General features: G+C 39.5%; 1 protein-coding gene across 2 annotated transcripts in view; it reads right to left on the reverse strand.

Annotated features, from left to right (window-relative positions):
- Positions 1,286-18,344, reverse strand: part of PUS7 (pseudouridylate synthase 7 (putative)) — a 63,211-nt gene continuing 46,152 nt past the window's right edge. For both annotated transcript variants that reach the window (XM_021102594.1, XM_021102593.1), the window contains 9 exons: positions 17,527-17,655; positions 16,511-16,636; positions 12,196-12,257; positions 10,720-10,880; positions 9,311-9,437; positions 7,662-7,763; positions 4,901-5,030; positions 3,532-3,623; positions 1,286-2,660 (listed from right to left, as the gene is read on the reverse strand). In XM_021102594.1, the coding sequence (XP_020958253.1) occupies positions 2,524-2,660; positions 3,532-3,623; positions 4,901-5,030; positions 7,662-7,763; positions 9,311-9,437; positions 10,720-10,880; positions 12,196-12,257; positions 16,511-16,636; positions 17,527-17,655 (1,066 nt within the window). In that variant the 3' untranslated portion in view covers positions 1,286-2,523. The remainder of the gene's footprint in view (positions 2,661-3,531; positions 3,624-4,900; positions 5,031-7,661; positions 7,764-9,310; positions 9,438-10,719; positions 10,881-12,195; positions 12,258-16,510; positions 16,637-17,526; positions 17,656-18,344) is intronic.

Consider the following 18,344-nt stretch of genomic DNA (forward strand, 5'->3'; position numbering starts at 1 on the left):
TTCTTTATTATTTCATTCAGGCAAAAATTTAGGAAACAAAGATACTTTTATGTTGAGGACGAGGAATCAAACTGCTTCAGAGGAATCCTGCCCCCTTTATTTTGTTAACGACAAAATATCCTGACATCTATGCTAAGGCAATGATTTATTCCAAGTTGATCAAGTCCCTAGAGTTAGATGGTATGTCCCCAATTCTCAAAACAGCTCTAAGAATCTTCCTGGAATTATTATTTCCCCACTGTTGTTTAAGAGACCTGCACAAACTGGTAGTTGGCTAATGCAACCAGGAAATCTAACTCATCGCAAAGAACCTCAGTATTTCTCAAATGAAGAATACATTTATAAGATTAGCCTTGCTTTCTTTTTTCTTTTTTGCTGTTTAGGGCGGCACCTGTGGCATAGGGAAGTTCCCAGGTTAGGAGTTGAATTGGAGCTGCAGCTGCCAGCCTATACAACAGCCACAACAATGGAGGATTCGAGCTGTGTCTGCCACCTACACCACAGCTCATGGCAATGCTGGATCCTTAACCCACTGAGTAAGGCCAGGGATCGAACCCAAGTCCTCATGGATGCTAGTTGGGTTAACTAACCACTGAGCCACAAAGAGAACTCAACCTCACTTTCGTTCTTACAAGGTAAATTTATAAACACAGAGATATTAAATACACTTGTTCTATGCAGAGTTAGGTTCCCTTAATAAATTCTTTCTCACTAATCAGCCTAATGAAGAATAACTTGCTAGGAATGAAAAGTACAACTTGACCTATATACACTTAATACATTTGGCCCTTCTGGGGCAAAAGATTCTTTAGAAACTAGCCAGTTGAAAGCATAATTTACCATGATAGTTCTAATCGCTTTTTAACCTCTGCAATGTGATGTCATTAAAATATTAGGGCTAAAAAGTAGTTTTCTACCTTGTTTCCAGTGCCAGGTACAGGATGAGTGTCATCCACACTCCCATGGTGCGATGTTCCTGGTAGGGTAGCTTTTCTCCAGCCCTTTCTTTTCCACCCCAGAAAGCACAATGGAAGGCAGGTGAGTGGTGCTACTGTAGGAGTAATCTTGAATCCTGCCTAACGTGGTCAATGAGACAAACCGTTCGATCCTCCATCATATTATCTTACACCCAGCCACGTCACATCTTTGCTAAGGATAACTCATTCACTTAGTTCCTTGCCTTTAGCAGGGCCAACATTCTCATTTGCATTCAGTTTTAGATAGATATATCTAAAACAGTTGATGGTCCAAGTGATATATGATTTATTAACATTACCAGTAGAAAGGAGTTTTTAAAAATATTTATTATATTTGGTTCTAGAAATGATAGAAAATAAAATTGGTACAATTACGTTGCACACCCTTGGAAAGGCATGATTATGCTCTCAAACCAGAGAAAAGTTTTATGCATGGCCAGAACTGGAAATACCTAAGCTGTGGGTAACAAAGGGTAGCTGCTGACAGGAGAAGCCCTTGTAAGTTTTCAAGTTTTCTTCTTTGCTCTTTTTTATTGTTGGGCAAATACCAGTCCAGTGGAAAGAACTCTGAACATAAAAGGCACCTAGAGTAAAAATTAGACCTTAACTAATAAAAACAGCTGCACATATTGAGATTAAGGGAAAAAAAGCCTTAAGGATACAATATTCCTGGAAGGCCATAACAACAAATGCAAACAAAAGCTATAACAACTGGAAGTCTATAAACACTTACCTGAACCTGGTACATGAGCTGGACAATGATACTCACTTTTGTGTTTATAAACCTGTGGATGTTTTATCATCATTTAAGTAAATAAGCATGAGTACTGTATTTATATTCATAGATACTTATAATCATTCACGGAGGTGGTCACCCTAATTATTTATCCATTATCAAAATTTGTTTTCTCTTAAAATGCATTGTTGTGTCCTCCATCCATGCAAGTGTTAAAAGTTCCTGTTGCTCTTTTTTGCTGTTGTTGTTAAAGTCGAATTTGCAGCATACTGAAATTCTAAGGGTGCGAGTTTAACTGAAGCTGCAGCTGGTGGCCATAGCCACAGCCACAGCAATGCCAGATCTTAGCCGTGTCTGCAATCTATACCACAGCTCACGGCAACACTGGATCCCTAACCCATTAAGAGGGGCCAGGGATCACACCCACATCCTCACGGATACTAGCTGGATGTGTAACCCACTGAGCCACAATGGGAACTCCCTCCTGTTGTTCTTTTAGAATGTAGTGAAACCTAAAACTGCTACTTTGAATCAAATTTCTTTAAAATGATTAAAAGCCAGTAAAGCAGACATTTTACTATGATTTAAGCACCTGAAATATAGTCTAACTAATTTATATTCTCTGAGCTAGAATTAGGATCCCCAAGATTTGGATATATGTACAAATATTGCAAAGTAAGCTAATAAAAAGTTGAAAAAATACAAATAGTTTTTTACTACAAAGATCCAAAATCCATATAGCGGTCTGTACTAAGACGAAAACGAACAGGAAGCCAGTTGTCTGCATTTTCTAATCTGGGGACAAAGGTCTCAGCGGAGCCAGGTGGTGTTCAGCTGGGTCTGCTTCTTGATGCTGGTATCCATTTTTAGCACTTCACGAATGGCCATGGTCGCATAGGTAGAAGGAGGAAGGGAAAAATCCATCTTCAGAGCTCTGTATTTGCCTTCTGCCAAGCAAGAAAGAAGAGAACAGTCAGAAAAGGCAGTTGAAGACAGACTGGGGCAAATCATATAACCTCTATACAAGTAAAAGAACTGCATTCCTTTCCTCAGCCTACTTCCCTTGGGGCCTCAGAGAGTGAGATGTGAAAGTCAGAGACGTCTGAGTGAATGATGCAGCTGAATCTCTGCAGTAATTCTACCTGAAACCTTTATAAAAAGGGTGGATGACAGAAGAGCACAGGAGAGAAATGAAAGTAAAATTAAAAAAAAAAAAATTATAGGAGTTCCTGCCGTGGCTCAGCAGGAACGAACCTGACCCACATCCATGAGGAGGCAGGTTCCATGTCTGGCCTCATTCACTGGGTTAAGGATCCAGCATTGCCGTGAGCTGTGGTGTAGGTGACAGACAAGGCTCGGATCTTCTGTTGCTGTGGCTGTAGCTGTAGCTCTGATTTGACCCCTAGCCTGGGAACCTCCATTTGCTACAGGTGCAGCCCTAAAAAGACAAAGGGAAAAAAAATATACAGCACAGGGTGAAAACAAAGAAAATGCAATAAGAATTTGACAGTGAAAATGCAACTTAATGTCTTAGACTCTTTTGCTGGATTTTCACTCACCTTTGTTAACTCTCTATGGGGGTAGGAGGCTATTCAATCACCTGATAATATAACCTTCTAAAACATTCATTCATTTTCAGTGGGAAATACTGGTTTAGTCGCTGACCTCCAGCTATAATCATAAAACTAAGATGACAAAACACAAAATACAAGTCATAGAGTGGATGGGAGGTGGTGGTGATTATTATTTTTTGTCACTATGTTTTTGTAAGAGAAAACATTTCAAAGTTGACACAAACTAATGGCTGAGTAAACTTACCAGAAGCAAACACTGGTGGTGGTTTCCCTTCTAGGTTGTCCACATCTGTGTTGAAGAGTGGAATTTTAGGATCATCATATGCAACGACTTCCCTTCAAAGCATATAAATAAGAGAAGTATGAACATGAATCTCCATAACAGGTACAAAGCTGCTTATCACCATTTGTTTAGCAAGGAAAACACAAAGGCATATTGTAAATAATTCTAGGTGGGACTATTTAATAACAGAATCAAGGCCAGATTTTATTTATAAATACTATACAGCAAGGTGACAGATGATGCCAGCCTATGTAGAAGATATAAAATGTTTCCCTAGGATGGAAATTCCTTTTGTATGTGGTTGATAAGTAGTAAACCTCACCTGGCACAGATGCAATTTAATTAATCACAGCATTTTTATTTTCTCCCGAGTGGTTTTCACCACTAACAACACCATGTTACTGGTGAGGAACTGCTCTCTGGAGTGGCCAAGATCAAGTCCAACTCTGCTACCCTCTTTCCACAATCCAGAGATGAGGAGGGAATATGGAGAAAAGGAAGAGAGAATTTCCTAGGTGGGCAACTAGTCCAGGTTTCAAATAAAGCTTTATATAACACTAGGTATTAAGATATTTTAAAATAGGTTAATATCTAAAAACATGATATTAAAACAATCAGATCAGTGTTGGGAACTCATAGCTAATTCTGAGGAAGATAAGTTGCAAATCTCATTTTTAGAAATAAGGTGAAAGTTCATTCTCTGCACATTTCTTCAATAAATTACTAACATTGCAGTTCCCACTGTGTTGCAGTGGGTTAAGGATCTGGCATTGCTGCAGCTGCCCTGGCCTGGGAACTTCCACATGTCATGGGTGTGGCCAAAAAAAAAAAAATTATTAATGTCGGAGTTCCCGTCGTGGCGCAGTGGTTAATGAATCCAACTAGGAACCATGAGGTTGCAGGTTCGGTCCCTGCCCTTCCTCAGTGGGTTAACGATCCGGCGTTGCCATGAGCTGTGGTGTAGGTCGCAGACGCGGCTCGGATCCCGCGTTGCTGTGGCTCTGGTGTAGGCCGGCGGCTACAGTTCCAATTCGACCCCTAGCCTGGGAACATCCATATGCAGCGGGAGCTGCCCAAGAAATAGCAAAAAGACCAAAAAAAAAAAAAAAAATTAATGTCAATAAGATGTAAACTTAGTCACTTTCATGATATATTTGAATTCATTTATCTCTTGATAATTTGAAAAATACCAAGTAGTAGCAGTAGTGAGAAGAGTATTAACAACACCACTTACATGCCAGGTCGTAAGCACTGAAAACATGTATGTGATGGAAAAGCTTAAAATCTCACACAGTAATTCAGTGCTATTTTACACCAGACTATTACTCACCAGCTAACATTCTGAGGACGAATAATGATCTTTCGGTAGGCCCCTGATAAGGAATAATCTCGAATTTTATGTCTCATGTTGTCAATATCAAGATTGTCCGCTGTGAGCATTTCCCTGTAGGCTTCACTAACTAATATAAAACAGAAAAAGTTAGTTCAAATGCAACATGCCAGCAAGCTACCTGGAACTAGACTACAAAGAGGGTAAGATCATTTTAATTAGATCACTTTAACAAAATAAGTCATCTCAATTTACAATATAGCTTGTTCTCTGGAGTTGAAATTCAAATGACTCACTCATTAGTACTAGGTCTCCAGTTTAGGTTTGGCCAAATTGCAGGTTATCTCTGCACCCAGACAAGTGTAAGCTTCCCAAGCTAGCTACAAAAAGACCGTTTCACTAGAAGTTATTCAACTACAATTTATATGTGCTCAGGAGAAACCATATACAGAGCTTCAAACTCTTTCTGGAAGAAGGTAGTTATAAATAAATCTATAAAAATAAAGAGACCTGGGAATACCATCTGGCTCACCCTCGCACCTGATGTAGAATCTTTTTTATAACACCAGGGAGACAGTCGTTCAGCCTCTGCTTGCATGTTGCCATTTAAGGGGAGCTACTATTTTGTGAGACACTCATTATTAGAAAGTTCTTCCTGTGCCAGCTGAAATATGTCTTCTGTGGCTTCTGTCGACTGTTTTGGAACACAGACCATCCCCGTCCACGTGTTCCTAAGTATTGGACCTTCAAGCCATATCTTCTCTAGGCCAACAGTGGTTCCCCCAACTGTCCCTCCTTCAACATTTCTGTACCCCCACCAGGCCCTCATCTGCCATGGGGAAAGAGGCTTCTGTTAATAGTAATGCTGGATACTTTTTAGGGAGACTACCACCAAACTGACCTATTCCATCTAGACATCTGATCTTTGAACAAAACCTGAGAATTTACATCTAACTCTATTAAATCCCATACATATGTCCATGCAGTTCCTCTTACTAATTTTTCATATAATTAATATTAACTATTTGGGGTTATACTATTTGCAAACATAGTAGACAGATTTTCTTCCCCTCCTTTGGCCGCACCTGCAACATACATGAGTTCCTGGACCAGGGATCAAATCAGGGCCAAAGCCGAGACCTATGCCAGCTGCGGCAATGCCAGATCCTTAACTCACTGTGCCGGGCCAGGGATGGAACTTACACTGCCACAGAGACAACGGAGGATTCTTAGCCTATTGCGCCACAGTGAGAACGCCAATAAATATTTTTTTTAATTCAGGTCATTCTTTAAAAAATTTAGGGATAACAAGGTCAAAGACAGACTTTTTCTCAATTCACTTATGAGGACAAGAGGGGTCCCTAATCGAGTGCTGTTGACACCTAGTGTAGCCATGCTCTGAATCCACCTGCCTGAACTATTCCCAGCCAGCCTGTGAGCCTGTCTTGGCTGCAAGGTCTCCATGAACAAGATTTGTCAAAGGCTGGGCTATGTGTGTGTTTTAACTGGTACTAGACCAAATTTCTGATCTCGAGAGGTACAAGAAAGAAGAATGCTTTCTTTTTCTCTCTTGGAAAGAGGGCAAGTGTGGCTCCAGGCACCTTGGAACCTTCCTTTTCTTGCTCCTGGTAGTGGTCCCCTGGGTTCCTCACTGCCATCCACACAGCACAGGCAGGACGGACACACACAGACACAGACACACCTTGGCCCAGCTACTGCCTTTATTCATTCTCCCTCCTCTTCTCTAGTCCTTTCCAAGGTCACACAACAATTTGAATAAATTAGTCAACACGTAAGTATCAGATTACCACTTGACTCTTTTATCAGTATCTGCCTAATCAAAGAAGGGTGTTAATCCTAATCATTCTGTAATTTCAAAGAATGTAACAATAAGCAAACTGATTCTGGCCTCTTGAGAGAAAAGATGTTTTAATAGGGAAACACCTCCTACAGACTAGTCCTGGTGAGGAATCAACTTCCAGGGTCATTTCCACCAGGTTGGTTCCATGCGTTCTCTTTCTCTTTTTCAATTTCTGCATCTTTGAATGATACAAGTCCCAATTCCCTCTACAAAATGGCATCCACGAAGGTGAAGAAGTAAGTTCTAGCAGCCTCTGGGCAATGGGAAATAAGGGTAGGGAATTCTAAATTTTCACTTTATGAACTTCTAAGCCCATTGATTTATAAAACACAATGAGCAGATGTTACTTAAATGGTTAAAAAGAAAAAAAAAAAAGAAGCAATGTCCAAGTAGAATTACCCATTCGCTTTCTCAATGACTCCAAACCCTTCTATCCTTCCCAAGAATCACTGAATTTCAGAAATTTAAATGTGCCAATAATAACAGAAACAATAATAATAATGCCAACACTGTAACAACTGATACCTGCTCCATCTGGTGTCCCAATTTAAACCATCCACTGAATGCATCCATTTCAAGGGCTCTATAAATAAACAAGGTTTATGTATTTTTGAAATCTAAACATTTTTTTCAAATTGGCTAGAAATCAAAGCTTTAAAATTATACTTGGGGTTCTCTTATGGTATAGTGGGTTAAGGATCTGGCACTGTCGGTACAGTGGCTTAGGTCACTGCTACGGCATGGGTTCAATCCCTAGCCCAGGAACTGCCACATGTTGGTATAGACAAAAAAAATTTAAACTTAAAATACTAATTGTTTTTTCCCCTCTCTCTCTTCTTGATTGACAGTGGCTTAATTATGCTAGACTTTTTAAGTATTTTACCCACACAAAGAACTTACTTTTATGTTTGGGGTAGATAATATCAAAACCAGGCAAGGGCATTACCACATCATGGATGGAGTAATTATTAACATCTTCTTCCTCAATATACGTGGCTGTGGCTGAAAAATATAACAATGAATAAGTTGAGAAAAATAAAGAATACAAGTAATATTTTCACAAGCCCAATCTTTTAAAGTTACACATATCTAAGCAGTCAGAAACGTAGGCTGGTACAGGTTCAGTGGTTTATGGAACTTAAAGAAATTAATCTGGAAAAATGCCTTTTTGTCTCTTCTATTCTATCCAAGAAATAAATATGGATTTAGAGAAAGCAGAAAACTAAAAATAGTCTATTTCTCAGCTGCAAAGGAATCCTTACTTTGAGCGCCTTTTTCCTCAGCAAACACCACCATAAAATACTATTTTGGAAAGATATCACGAATGTATTTTGCTCAAAGAATAAATAATGAAAAAGAACCCAGTCTGCTAAACTTGAAATGGACATTGTAAGCTCAGACTGACTGGTTTGGATCTGTTATCTTTAATGAGAAATATGCATCTGATTGGAAAATATGTGCCTGGCTCTCTCTAGGCCTCCATTTTCTCAACTAGAATGAGACTTGAACTAAATGTTGTCTAAAATCCCTTTCCAAACCCTTAATCTGGGTCTAGCGAATACTTAGAATTCTGGAAGTACTTCATTCTCCCTCCAACTTTAAAAGTTTTTTAGCCATACCCAAGGCATGCAGGAGTTCCTGGGCCAGAAATCAAACCCACGTCACAGCTTTAACTTGAGCCACAGCAGTGACAATGCTGGATCCCACTGTGCCATCCGGGAACTCTGCTGGCCATTTTTTTTTTTTTTTTTAATTTTTTGAGGATTTAAAAAAAAATTTATTATAGTCAATTTATAATGGTCTTTAAATTTCTACTGTACAGCAAAGTAACCCAGTCACACATATATACACACACATTCTTTTTCTCTCGTTATCCTCCATCATGCTCCATCACGAGTGACTAGATATAGTTCTGTATTCTATACAGCAGGATCTCATTGCTTATCTACTCCAGATGCAATAGTTTGCATCTACTAACCCCAAACTCCTGGTCCCCTGCACTCCCTCCCTCTCCTTTCTCTCCTACTCCCCCAACAACCACAATTTTGTTCTCCATGTCCATGAGTTTGCAGACAGGTTCATTTGTGCTGTATATTAGATTCCAGATATAAGTGATATCATATGGTATTTCCTTTTCTGACTTGACTTGACTTAGTATGGGAATCTCTGGTTCTATCAATGTTGCTGAAAATGGCTTTGTTTTGTTCTTTTTTATGCCTGAGGTGGTATCTCATGGTAGTTTTGATTTGCATTTCTCTGATAATCAGTAATGTTAAGCATTTTTTCATGTGCTTGTTGGCCATCTGTACCTCTTCCTTGGAAAAATGTCTATTCAGGTCTTTTGCCCATTTTTCAATTGGGTTATTATTGGCTTTTTTGCTGTTGAGTTGTGTAAGTCACTTGCATATTCTAGAGATTAAGTTCTCGTCAGTTGCATCATTTGAAACTATTTTCTCCCATTCTGTCAAGTTGTCTTTTTGCAGGCTGGATTTTAAGCGCTTGTGTCAAATAGCTGAACCGGCTGAGTATGGATAGTGTCTGCCCTTTACCTCCTTTGAGAACAAGGTCCCCAGGGACAGGCTTCAGTCCGTACTCTTCTATCCTCTTGCTCACCATGTTGTTCCACACATAGCTCTGATAGCTATGGATATACATTAACCGATTATTTCTTGGTATCTGAGGGAAGAAAAAAAACAGGCAGGAGAAAAAAAATTCTGAATATTACAAGTACTGTACTTTCTGAGACAACTCACTTGTTTAATGGTGCCCCTAGTATAAGAAATTCATACCTGAAACCTCCCATTTTTTAAGAGCCTAAAGAAAGAGTGACTGATACACAGCAACCAATTTTTGAGACAGAACCCCTCAGCCTAAAGAGTGTTCACAATCAGCAGCTGAAGCAGCTCCTGTTTGGTACCCACAGTGCAAACACTTATGTAAAGAAAGCAAGTGCTCTGGAATTCACACCTTACAGATTCAAACAAGGAACTGACACATCAATCACAGAGCTAATAGTGCTTTCTCCTGCATAATTCTACAGAAGGAGAAAGCTTGTGTGACTGAACTGACAACTAATTTCATGCAGCAGGAATCCTGCTTTTTTTGTACATCTGGGCTAGAGTAAGCAAGACTTAACATTACATACATTCTATCTGGAATGTATTACATATAGACTATAAAGATTATGGTATCCAAATATCAGTACCAACTACACTTACCAGGATGGTACCCACTCCTGAATCACTGTAGAGAAACCACACTACAATGTAGTCGTTTGGACCACTTACTGTGCATCCCTCTCACTGAGGCAGGCTACAGTGCTGATGCTGGAGTGTGACCAAGAAATGAACTCTATGATGGGGTCTGAATTCTCAGATACTGAGATACTTAATGTAAATTAAACTTCCTCGTAGATAGTATTTTCCACACTGATGCTTTTCTTTTTTTCTTTTTTTTTTTTTTTTTTTTTTTTTTGTCTTTTTGCTATTTCTTGGGCCGCTTCCGCGGCATATGGAGGTTCCCAGGCTAGGGGTCCAATTGGAGCTGTAGCCACTGGCCTACGCCAGAGCCACAGCAATGTGGGATCCGAGCCGCGTCTGCAACCTACACCACAGCTCACGGCAACGCCGGATCCTTAACCCACTGAGCAAGGGCAGGGACTGAACCCACAACCTCTTGGTTCCTAGTCGGATTCGTTAACCACTGCGCCACGATGGGAACTCCACTGATGCTTTCCTCATGCACTCCAAGTTAATAATCACTGCCCCACTGTCTGTACCCACCAGCCTCCCCATCACCATCCAGGGTCTGAACAAGGATCACTCAGGTAACAACACACCTCTCAGAGATCGCCAAAGGATCCTTAATAACCTTCCGCTCTTTTGAAATTTAGTAAAACATTTAAAGATAAGTATTAAGCCACCTCAAGTCATTGCCTGACTTCATAAATTGCACTCACTATGCCGAATGCAGAGACTATATTCTTCATTCCGTACTTTGAAAGTCCTCGGAGCAGCTGCCCTTCCACACACCTTTTGACAGGCAGTTTTCGGAGGGCAGCAGCTGGGTCTTTGGTCTTCGCCCATTCCTCCCTGCATTTAACCAAGTACCCCTTTTCAGCTGGGGGAAAAAAAGTTGTGATTAAACAATTTATCCAATGGACAGGATTCCATAACTTAAAACACTTCACAGAGAACACAACATTAGAAAATGCTATTTGTAATAGCACACAGGTACATAGAAGAGCTTCTGCTCACCTAAGAATAACCATCAGAAAGTTAAAAGATGGTAAAGGCAGGAAATTTACACAATTAGAAGGCTTTCAACATGCTACCAATACCAGGACTCAATGACTGAACATCAGATAAAAGCTTTCTTTCTTCTCTTTCTGTTTCTACTGTATTGACAAATTTAATGAGTAACTCTTCATAAAAGTATAGACAACCGTATCTCTTTTTAATGTACAAGTGAATAATCATCCAAAGTGTGCATAAATATTTTGGTTATTTATAAGGTAATACTTTTTTTTATACTGTATTACAATTTTTTTTTTTTTTTTTTTTTTTAAGAGCTGTATTTGTAGCACAAGGAAATTCCCAGGCTAGGGGTCAAATCGGAAGTGCAGCTGATGGCCTATATAGCCCAGCCACAGCAACCAGAAACAAACGATGTCTGTAACTTACGCCGCAGCGTGAGGCAGTGCTGGATCATTAACCCACAGAGTGAGGCCAGGGATCGAACCTACATCCTCATGGATACTAGTTGGGTTCTTAACCTACTGAGCCACAACAGGAACTCCCACTATGACTTAATAATTTTTTTAACAAACTCTTCAAACTAAAAATCCTCAATGTGTTTCTGCCAAGTTTTTATATTCTGTTACACTGTGCTTTAACAAATTAAACACCAGTGGAATCTGTTTGGATTCCTTTATGTTCAGAGATTTAGTAATGCACGGAGAAAAGGAAATAAATCAATGTATTCACTTACAAATTAATAAATTAGATGAGCTGAAGGGCTGAAAATAAGATATAAATTATAAATCTCAAATGAATATATAAAACTTGAATAAAAAATAAAGATAAAAACTGCACTGTTTTTCTTTTCTTTTTATGGCCACCCAGCAGCATATGGAGTTCCTGGGCCAGGGATCAGATCCAAGCTGCAGTTGCGACCTACACCATAGCTGCAGCAATGCCAGATCCTTTAACTTGCCATGCTGGACCAAGAGTGAACCTGCATCCTGGTGCTGCAGCGACTCCACTGCACCACAACAGAACTCAGTATATAAACTATACTTTGTATTGTTAAAAAAATCTTTAAAAATTCTGAAATAATAACCCCAATTTGTACCTATACTTTTACTCAAAGCAATTCCATGAATATATAGTCATATATTCTTTTTTTTTTTCCTTGAGACGATTTTCATTCTCACCTCCAGAACGGGGTTTCAATATCAAATCCATGACTTCAGTCCAGGAGTTTTGTAGTATAGCTCTAAAATTAAATAGCATTTATTTTACTTAATTTTGCATTAAGATGAATTTTATCTTCCCAAATCTGTGGAGTCAACAAACCATATTAACTTTATATATTTTATTAAACTTAAAAGTAAGCAGAAAAACTAATGATACAGATTTCAAATGTAAATGTCAAAAGAACTTAGAAGAAAATTAATATAATGTTTATTCATAACATACAGTATCATTTCACAGTTTTAAAATGCTGTAATAGTATAAAACTATCTAGTCATGCTTTAAGCTCTCATACATGGTATTCTCCGTATTAATCAAAGTTAAGTCTTTATATACCAAAACTTTTTCTTTTGGCCTCACCTGTGGGATGTGGAAGTTTCCAGGACAGGGATCTAACTCAAACCACAGCAGTGACCAAACCAGATTCTTAACCTATTAGGTCACCAGGGAACACCTATATACCAAAACTTATTTGAAACTTCTCAAAAAACTACTCCACTATGTTAAACACTTTCTTGCTTAAGTAAACAGAATAAATACAATTTATTTTTCTCTATTATTTTTGCCAAAATGGAAGTACCTTTACTTTGGCTGATTACAAGTTACACATGCTTCCTAAAAATTTAAACAGTATGTAAGAAAGAAGGTTACCTAGTATCTAACCTCTAAAAAACAAACACCATTAACACTTCGGAGTATAGTTTAAAGACTTATCAGTGCATGCAATTTTTCCTTTAACTTTTATCATACTATCTTCTGCCACACATAGATTTTATTTTGTGTATCATATCTGAACATTTTTTTTCTGGTTAAGGTTTCTTTTTTTTTTTTTTGCTTTTTCTGCGGCCACTCCTGCAGCATATGGAGGTTCCCAGGCTAGGGTTTGAATTGAAGCTACAGTTGCCGGCCTATGCCAGAGACACAGCAACTCGGGATCTGAGCAGCGTCTGCGACCTACACCACAGCTCATGGCAACGCTGGATCCTTAACCCGCTGAACAAGGCCAGGGATCGAACCCACAACCTCATGGTTCCCAGTCAAATTCGCTAACCACTAAGCCATGATGGGAACTCCTGGCTAAGATTTCTGGTCTTGGAGTCATGCGTCTTAAAAAGGCCTTCCCTATCAAAAGAAAACAAAAATCCCTTCTACTAATTTTTTTGTCTTTCTAGTTAATCACAGCTTTTATTTTTTATATTTAAGTTAATCTCTATGAGATATTTGTGTATTAAATTTTATAAAATGCTGTTTAACTACTGATGAGATCATATGGATTTTTAATCTACTAATGCAAGGAATTACATTAATAGATATCCCATTCTTTTTTTTTAATTACTCCATGAATATTACTACTATTTATAGTTGTACAATGATCATCACAACCAAATTTTATAGCATTTCCATCTTCCTGACCATTCTTGAAGTCCTGGAATAAGCCATGCTCTATCCATCTTTAAATATACTCCTGAGTGATACATTATTAAGCTGGCTAGGCCTTCATTTCCAAAAAGAGTATAGTACTAATTCAGGACTAGGTGTTGGTGTGCCAGATAGCATGGGAAAAGATTTCTACGCTCAAAAACTTTCGTTATCTGGCTGGCCACTAGATTTTTTAAATAGTTTTATTGGAAAGCAGTGGTGCTCATTAATTTATATACTACCTCTGTCTGCTTTCTCAGTGTTAATGGCAATGCCAAGTAGCTGCCACAAATACTCTACAGCCCACAAAGGCAAAATATTTACTACCTGGCCTTTTACAGAAAAAGTTTGCCCACACCCAGTGTAATACATTTAAGTTTCTTAACATCTTTAAGATACTACCATACATGTGAAGGTTCAGCATACAGCACCGTCTTAAAGATGGACCTGTCTGGTTTACAACAGGCCATCCTATCTGGCCCACTACACATTAAGATGTTCTCTATTTTTCTTATATTATCTTTCCTTCTTCTACCTTCTTTTTTAAATTGTATAAAGTATATACAACATAAAATGTATCATTTTAGCTATTTTTAAGTGTACAGTTCTGTGGTACTAAGTACATTCACATTGTTGTATAACCATCAAGACCATCTGCCTCCAGAACTTTTTAATCTTCTGCAACTAATTCTGTACACATCAAACATTAACTCCTTGTTTCCCTACCCCAGCTCCTTTTCATTCTGTTAACAGTGGCCTTTGTGCATAAAGGCTTTTAAATTTTGATGAAGTCTAACGTATTTAATTTTTCCTTTTGTTGCTGGTGCTTTTGGTGTTATACCCAAAAAACCCACTGGCAAGTTAAATATCATGAAGTTTTCCCCCCTATATTTTCTTCTAATTTTATAGTTATAGTGCTTACTGGAGTTCCCCGTCATGGTGCAGCAGAAACGAATGCGACTAGGAACCACAAGGCTGTGGGTTTGATCCCTGGCCTTACTCAGTGGGTTAAGAATCTGGCGTTGCTGTGTCTCTGGCGTAGGCCGACAACTGTAGCTTCAATTAGACCCCTAGCCTGGGAACCTCCATATACCATGGGTCTGGCCCCAAAAAGCAAAAAGAAAAGTTGTAGTGCTTACATTTAATCTTCGAGCCATTCAAATTTTTAAAAATATGGTGTAAAAGTAAGGATCCTACTTTGGTTTTTTTTTTTTTTTTTCGCATGTGGATATCCAATTTCTCCAATACTATTTGTTGAAAAGTTGTCCTTTCTGCAACTGAATGATCTTGTCACCCTTGCCAAAAATCATTTGACCACATATATGAGGATTTATTCCATCTTCTCCGTCTTCTTTTTCTTTAAGAACCACATCCACGGCATATGGAAGTTCCCAGGCTAGGGATCGAACTGGAGCTACAGCTGCCAGCCTATATCACAGCCACAGCAACGTGGGATCTGAGCCGAGTCTGTGACCTACACCACTGAGTTCAAGGCAACACAGGATCCCCAATCCACCAAGAGAGGCCAGGGATCGAAACTGAATCCTCATGGATGCTAGTTGGATTCATTTCTGCTGTACCACAATGGGAACTACTAATCTCATTTTCTTTAGCTATTTTACATTATCTTTGGAGTGTAAAATTTACAGTTCCAAAGGCTGCTCTTCTGTCAAATTAACTACAAATTCAAAGGGTGATAAAACCTTTTCTTAAATATTCTGTCCATAATAAAATTAGCATCTTCATCATCAACATGGTCTGAGTATCAGCAAGAAAGACTGAAATTATTATCTTTTATTATCTAGTAATACTGATTTTTTTTCCCCTTTTTACGGCCACACCTGTGGCATATGAAAATTTCTGGGCCAGGGGTTGAACTGGAACTGCAGTTGCTTGCCTATGCCACACCCACAGCAATGCCAGATCAGAGCCACATCTGTGATCCACACGACAGCTTGTGGTAATGCCGGATCCTTAACCCCCTGAGTGGGGCCAGGGATCAAACCTACATCCTCATGGACATTATGCTGGGTTCTTAACCTGCTGAGACCATGGGTTGGAAGTCAAGAAGATCTCTATTCTCAGGACTGTAGCTGATCAACTAGTAAGCTCAGGCAGCCTCCCTAAGCCAAGATTATATCTTTGCTAAAATGAAGGGTTTGAAGCTCCAGGAAAAATGTGAACTAAATAATCTCTGTCACTTCCAATTCAAACTTTCACAGTTCTAACTGCTAGGTGAATAATTATTTATGTAACACAGTCTCTGCTGGACAGCAGGATAGCATAAGTAGGTTTACAAATTCAAGTATTCATTGACAGAATTCCCAACCGATCTTACCCTAGAGGGATTTGCTACTATCTAAAAGCTAAACAGAGAGTTCTCAAAATAAACTTTATTTGATAATTACTTCCTTGAGAGGGTAGATAAAGGAAAGATGCAAGTTTAAGAAACATATTAACAGCGATCAGAAACTGCACCACCTCCTTCAGGCTACTATGGGTCGAGTTACTCCAATGCTACTGCTGGATCACTTACTGAGCCACGATTTATCTGTAAAAATTAAAATAAAATAGAATCCCTGGATGGGCTATCAGGGAAGACAGAAAAACTTACTTTTCAGGTTATGTCCTTTTGAACTCTGACTTATTTTTTACCTTGTGTATGTATTATCATAAAACAGAACAAAACTTATTAGAAGGAGGCTGCAGATCAGTTAGTTGGATGAGACACACTGCTTCACTTGGCCCAGATTTCCATGAGAAAATCTAGAAATAATTAAAAACACCACCACCAAAAAACCCTGCTTTTTTATGAGAGAGCTCTTTTAGACAAAAGCTAAGAAACGAGATACAAACCTTCCCACTTGATAAGTGGGGACTGCTGTGGTTCCAAATCTTTGCATTCCATAGTAGTTAATAAATCCGATTTCCTTGAGTGAGTTCATGGCTTGTTGCACTTGATCGTCAGTTCCTGTTATGTTTCTACAGGAGCCCAAATTATCCAGAAAAAAATATTTACAGTCAAACAAACACATTCACAGATACCTATCATAAGGGACATGACTTGGCCTTTCCTTTCTTCCCTGCAGCCTTTTACCTCCTGAGGACTGCCCTTTTAAAAGACTGAGGTAAAATATATACAACGGTAAATTTACCATTTTAGCCATTTCTAAATATGCAATATGGTGGCATTAAGTACATTCACCATGTTCTGCAACCTTTACTACTATCTACTTCCTGAACTTTATCGTTTTCCCAAATTGAAACTCTCCACTCCTCCAGCCGCCCTCCACACACACCCTGGGTACCTCTATTCTATGGCAGTCAGTTTGCCCATTCTAGGTACTGCAAGTGGGATCACAGGCTGTCTTTTTTTTTTTTTTCCCGGTCTTTTGTCTTTTTAGGGCAGCACCCTCGGCATAAGGAGGTTCCCAGGCTAAGGGCTGAGCTGGAGCTACAGCTGCTGGCCTACACCACAGCCACAGCAACATGGGATCCGAGCCGGATCTGTGACCTACACCACAGCTCACAGCAACACTGGATCCTTAACCCACTGAGCGAGGCCAGGGATCTAACTCACGTCTTCATGGGCACTAGTTGGTTTCGTTAACCACTGAGCCATGATGGGAACTCCACAGGTTGTCTTTCAACACAGTATTTCAAAGAGAGGGGTTCTTTCCAAAGGTGGTACTGAGTTTTTAGAGGTGTGGATATGTTAGGACAGCTGTATTTGCTCTCCTAGCCTCATTCCAACTTCTCGCTGCCATGACTTTAGTGCCAGCTCACTGGGGTCAACAACTGTTCTAAACAGACTCATGGTGACCCAGTAAGACCCTCCCCGGTCCACATTCCTACTCACAGACTCTCTTTACCTGAGAACAACAGTGAAGTGATTCCCTTGAAGCTCTCCCAACTTCAGAGGTTTTTTCTGATAGCTGAAATTCCCTAGCTTAAAGTTCATCAAGCACTTATTTAAGTGAGCAAGTCTTTGTGCAGTTATCCTAAAAAAATACAAAAAAGGAGGGTCATGAAGTACTGCCTGATCAAAACAGCCTGATACTTTACTAAAGAAGCCAGCAGCTTGAAACGAAATTACAAACTATGACAATGGAAAAAGAAAGGCATTGCGGCTGGTGGGGTCCACCTACCTTTCACTTCCCTCTGGAATGTTCCTCCAGCATAAGGATACCTGTTCCTGTTGCAATGATGTAACACAGCCTCATGATACTTACATACGGATTATGAAACAATGATATCTGTGAAATTTTTCTACTCTTTGAAGGGGGGGTGAGAAAGGCAGCACAGAACAATTCCTATAGGTAAAAAAGATTATTAAGCATGAAAAAAAAAAAGAACCACACTGGAGTTCCCATTGTGGCGCAATGGGATTGGTGGCGTAATGGGATTGGTGGCATCTCTGGAGCACTAGGACATGGTTTGATCCCCAGCCCGGCACAGTGGGTTAAAGATCTGGTGTAAGTTGCAACTGTGGCTCAGAGCTGATCCCTGGCTATGCAACTCCATACGCTGTGGGGTAGTCAAAAAAGAAAAAGAGGCGTTCCCATCGTGGTGCAGTGGTTAACGAATCTGACTAGGAACCATGAGGTTGCAGGTTCGATCCCTGGCCTTGCTCAGTGGGTTGGGGATCCGGCGTTGCCACGAGCTGTGGTGTAGGCTCAGATCCCGCCTT

Source organism: Sus scrofa, chromosome 9 (genome assembly GCF_000003025.6).
Source record: "Sus scrofa isolate TJ Tabasco breed Duroc chromosome 9, Sscrofa11.1, whole genome shotgun sequence".
NCBI classification, from domain to species: Eukaryota; Metazoa; Chordata; class Mammalia; order Artiodactyla; family Suidae; genus Sus; species Sus scrofa.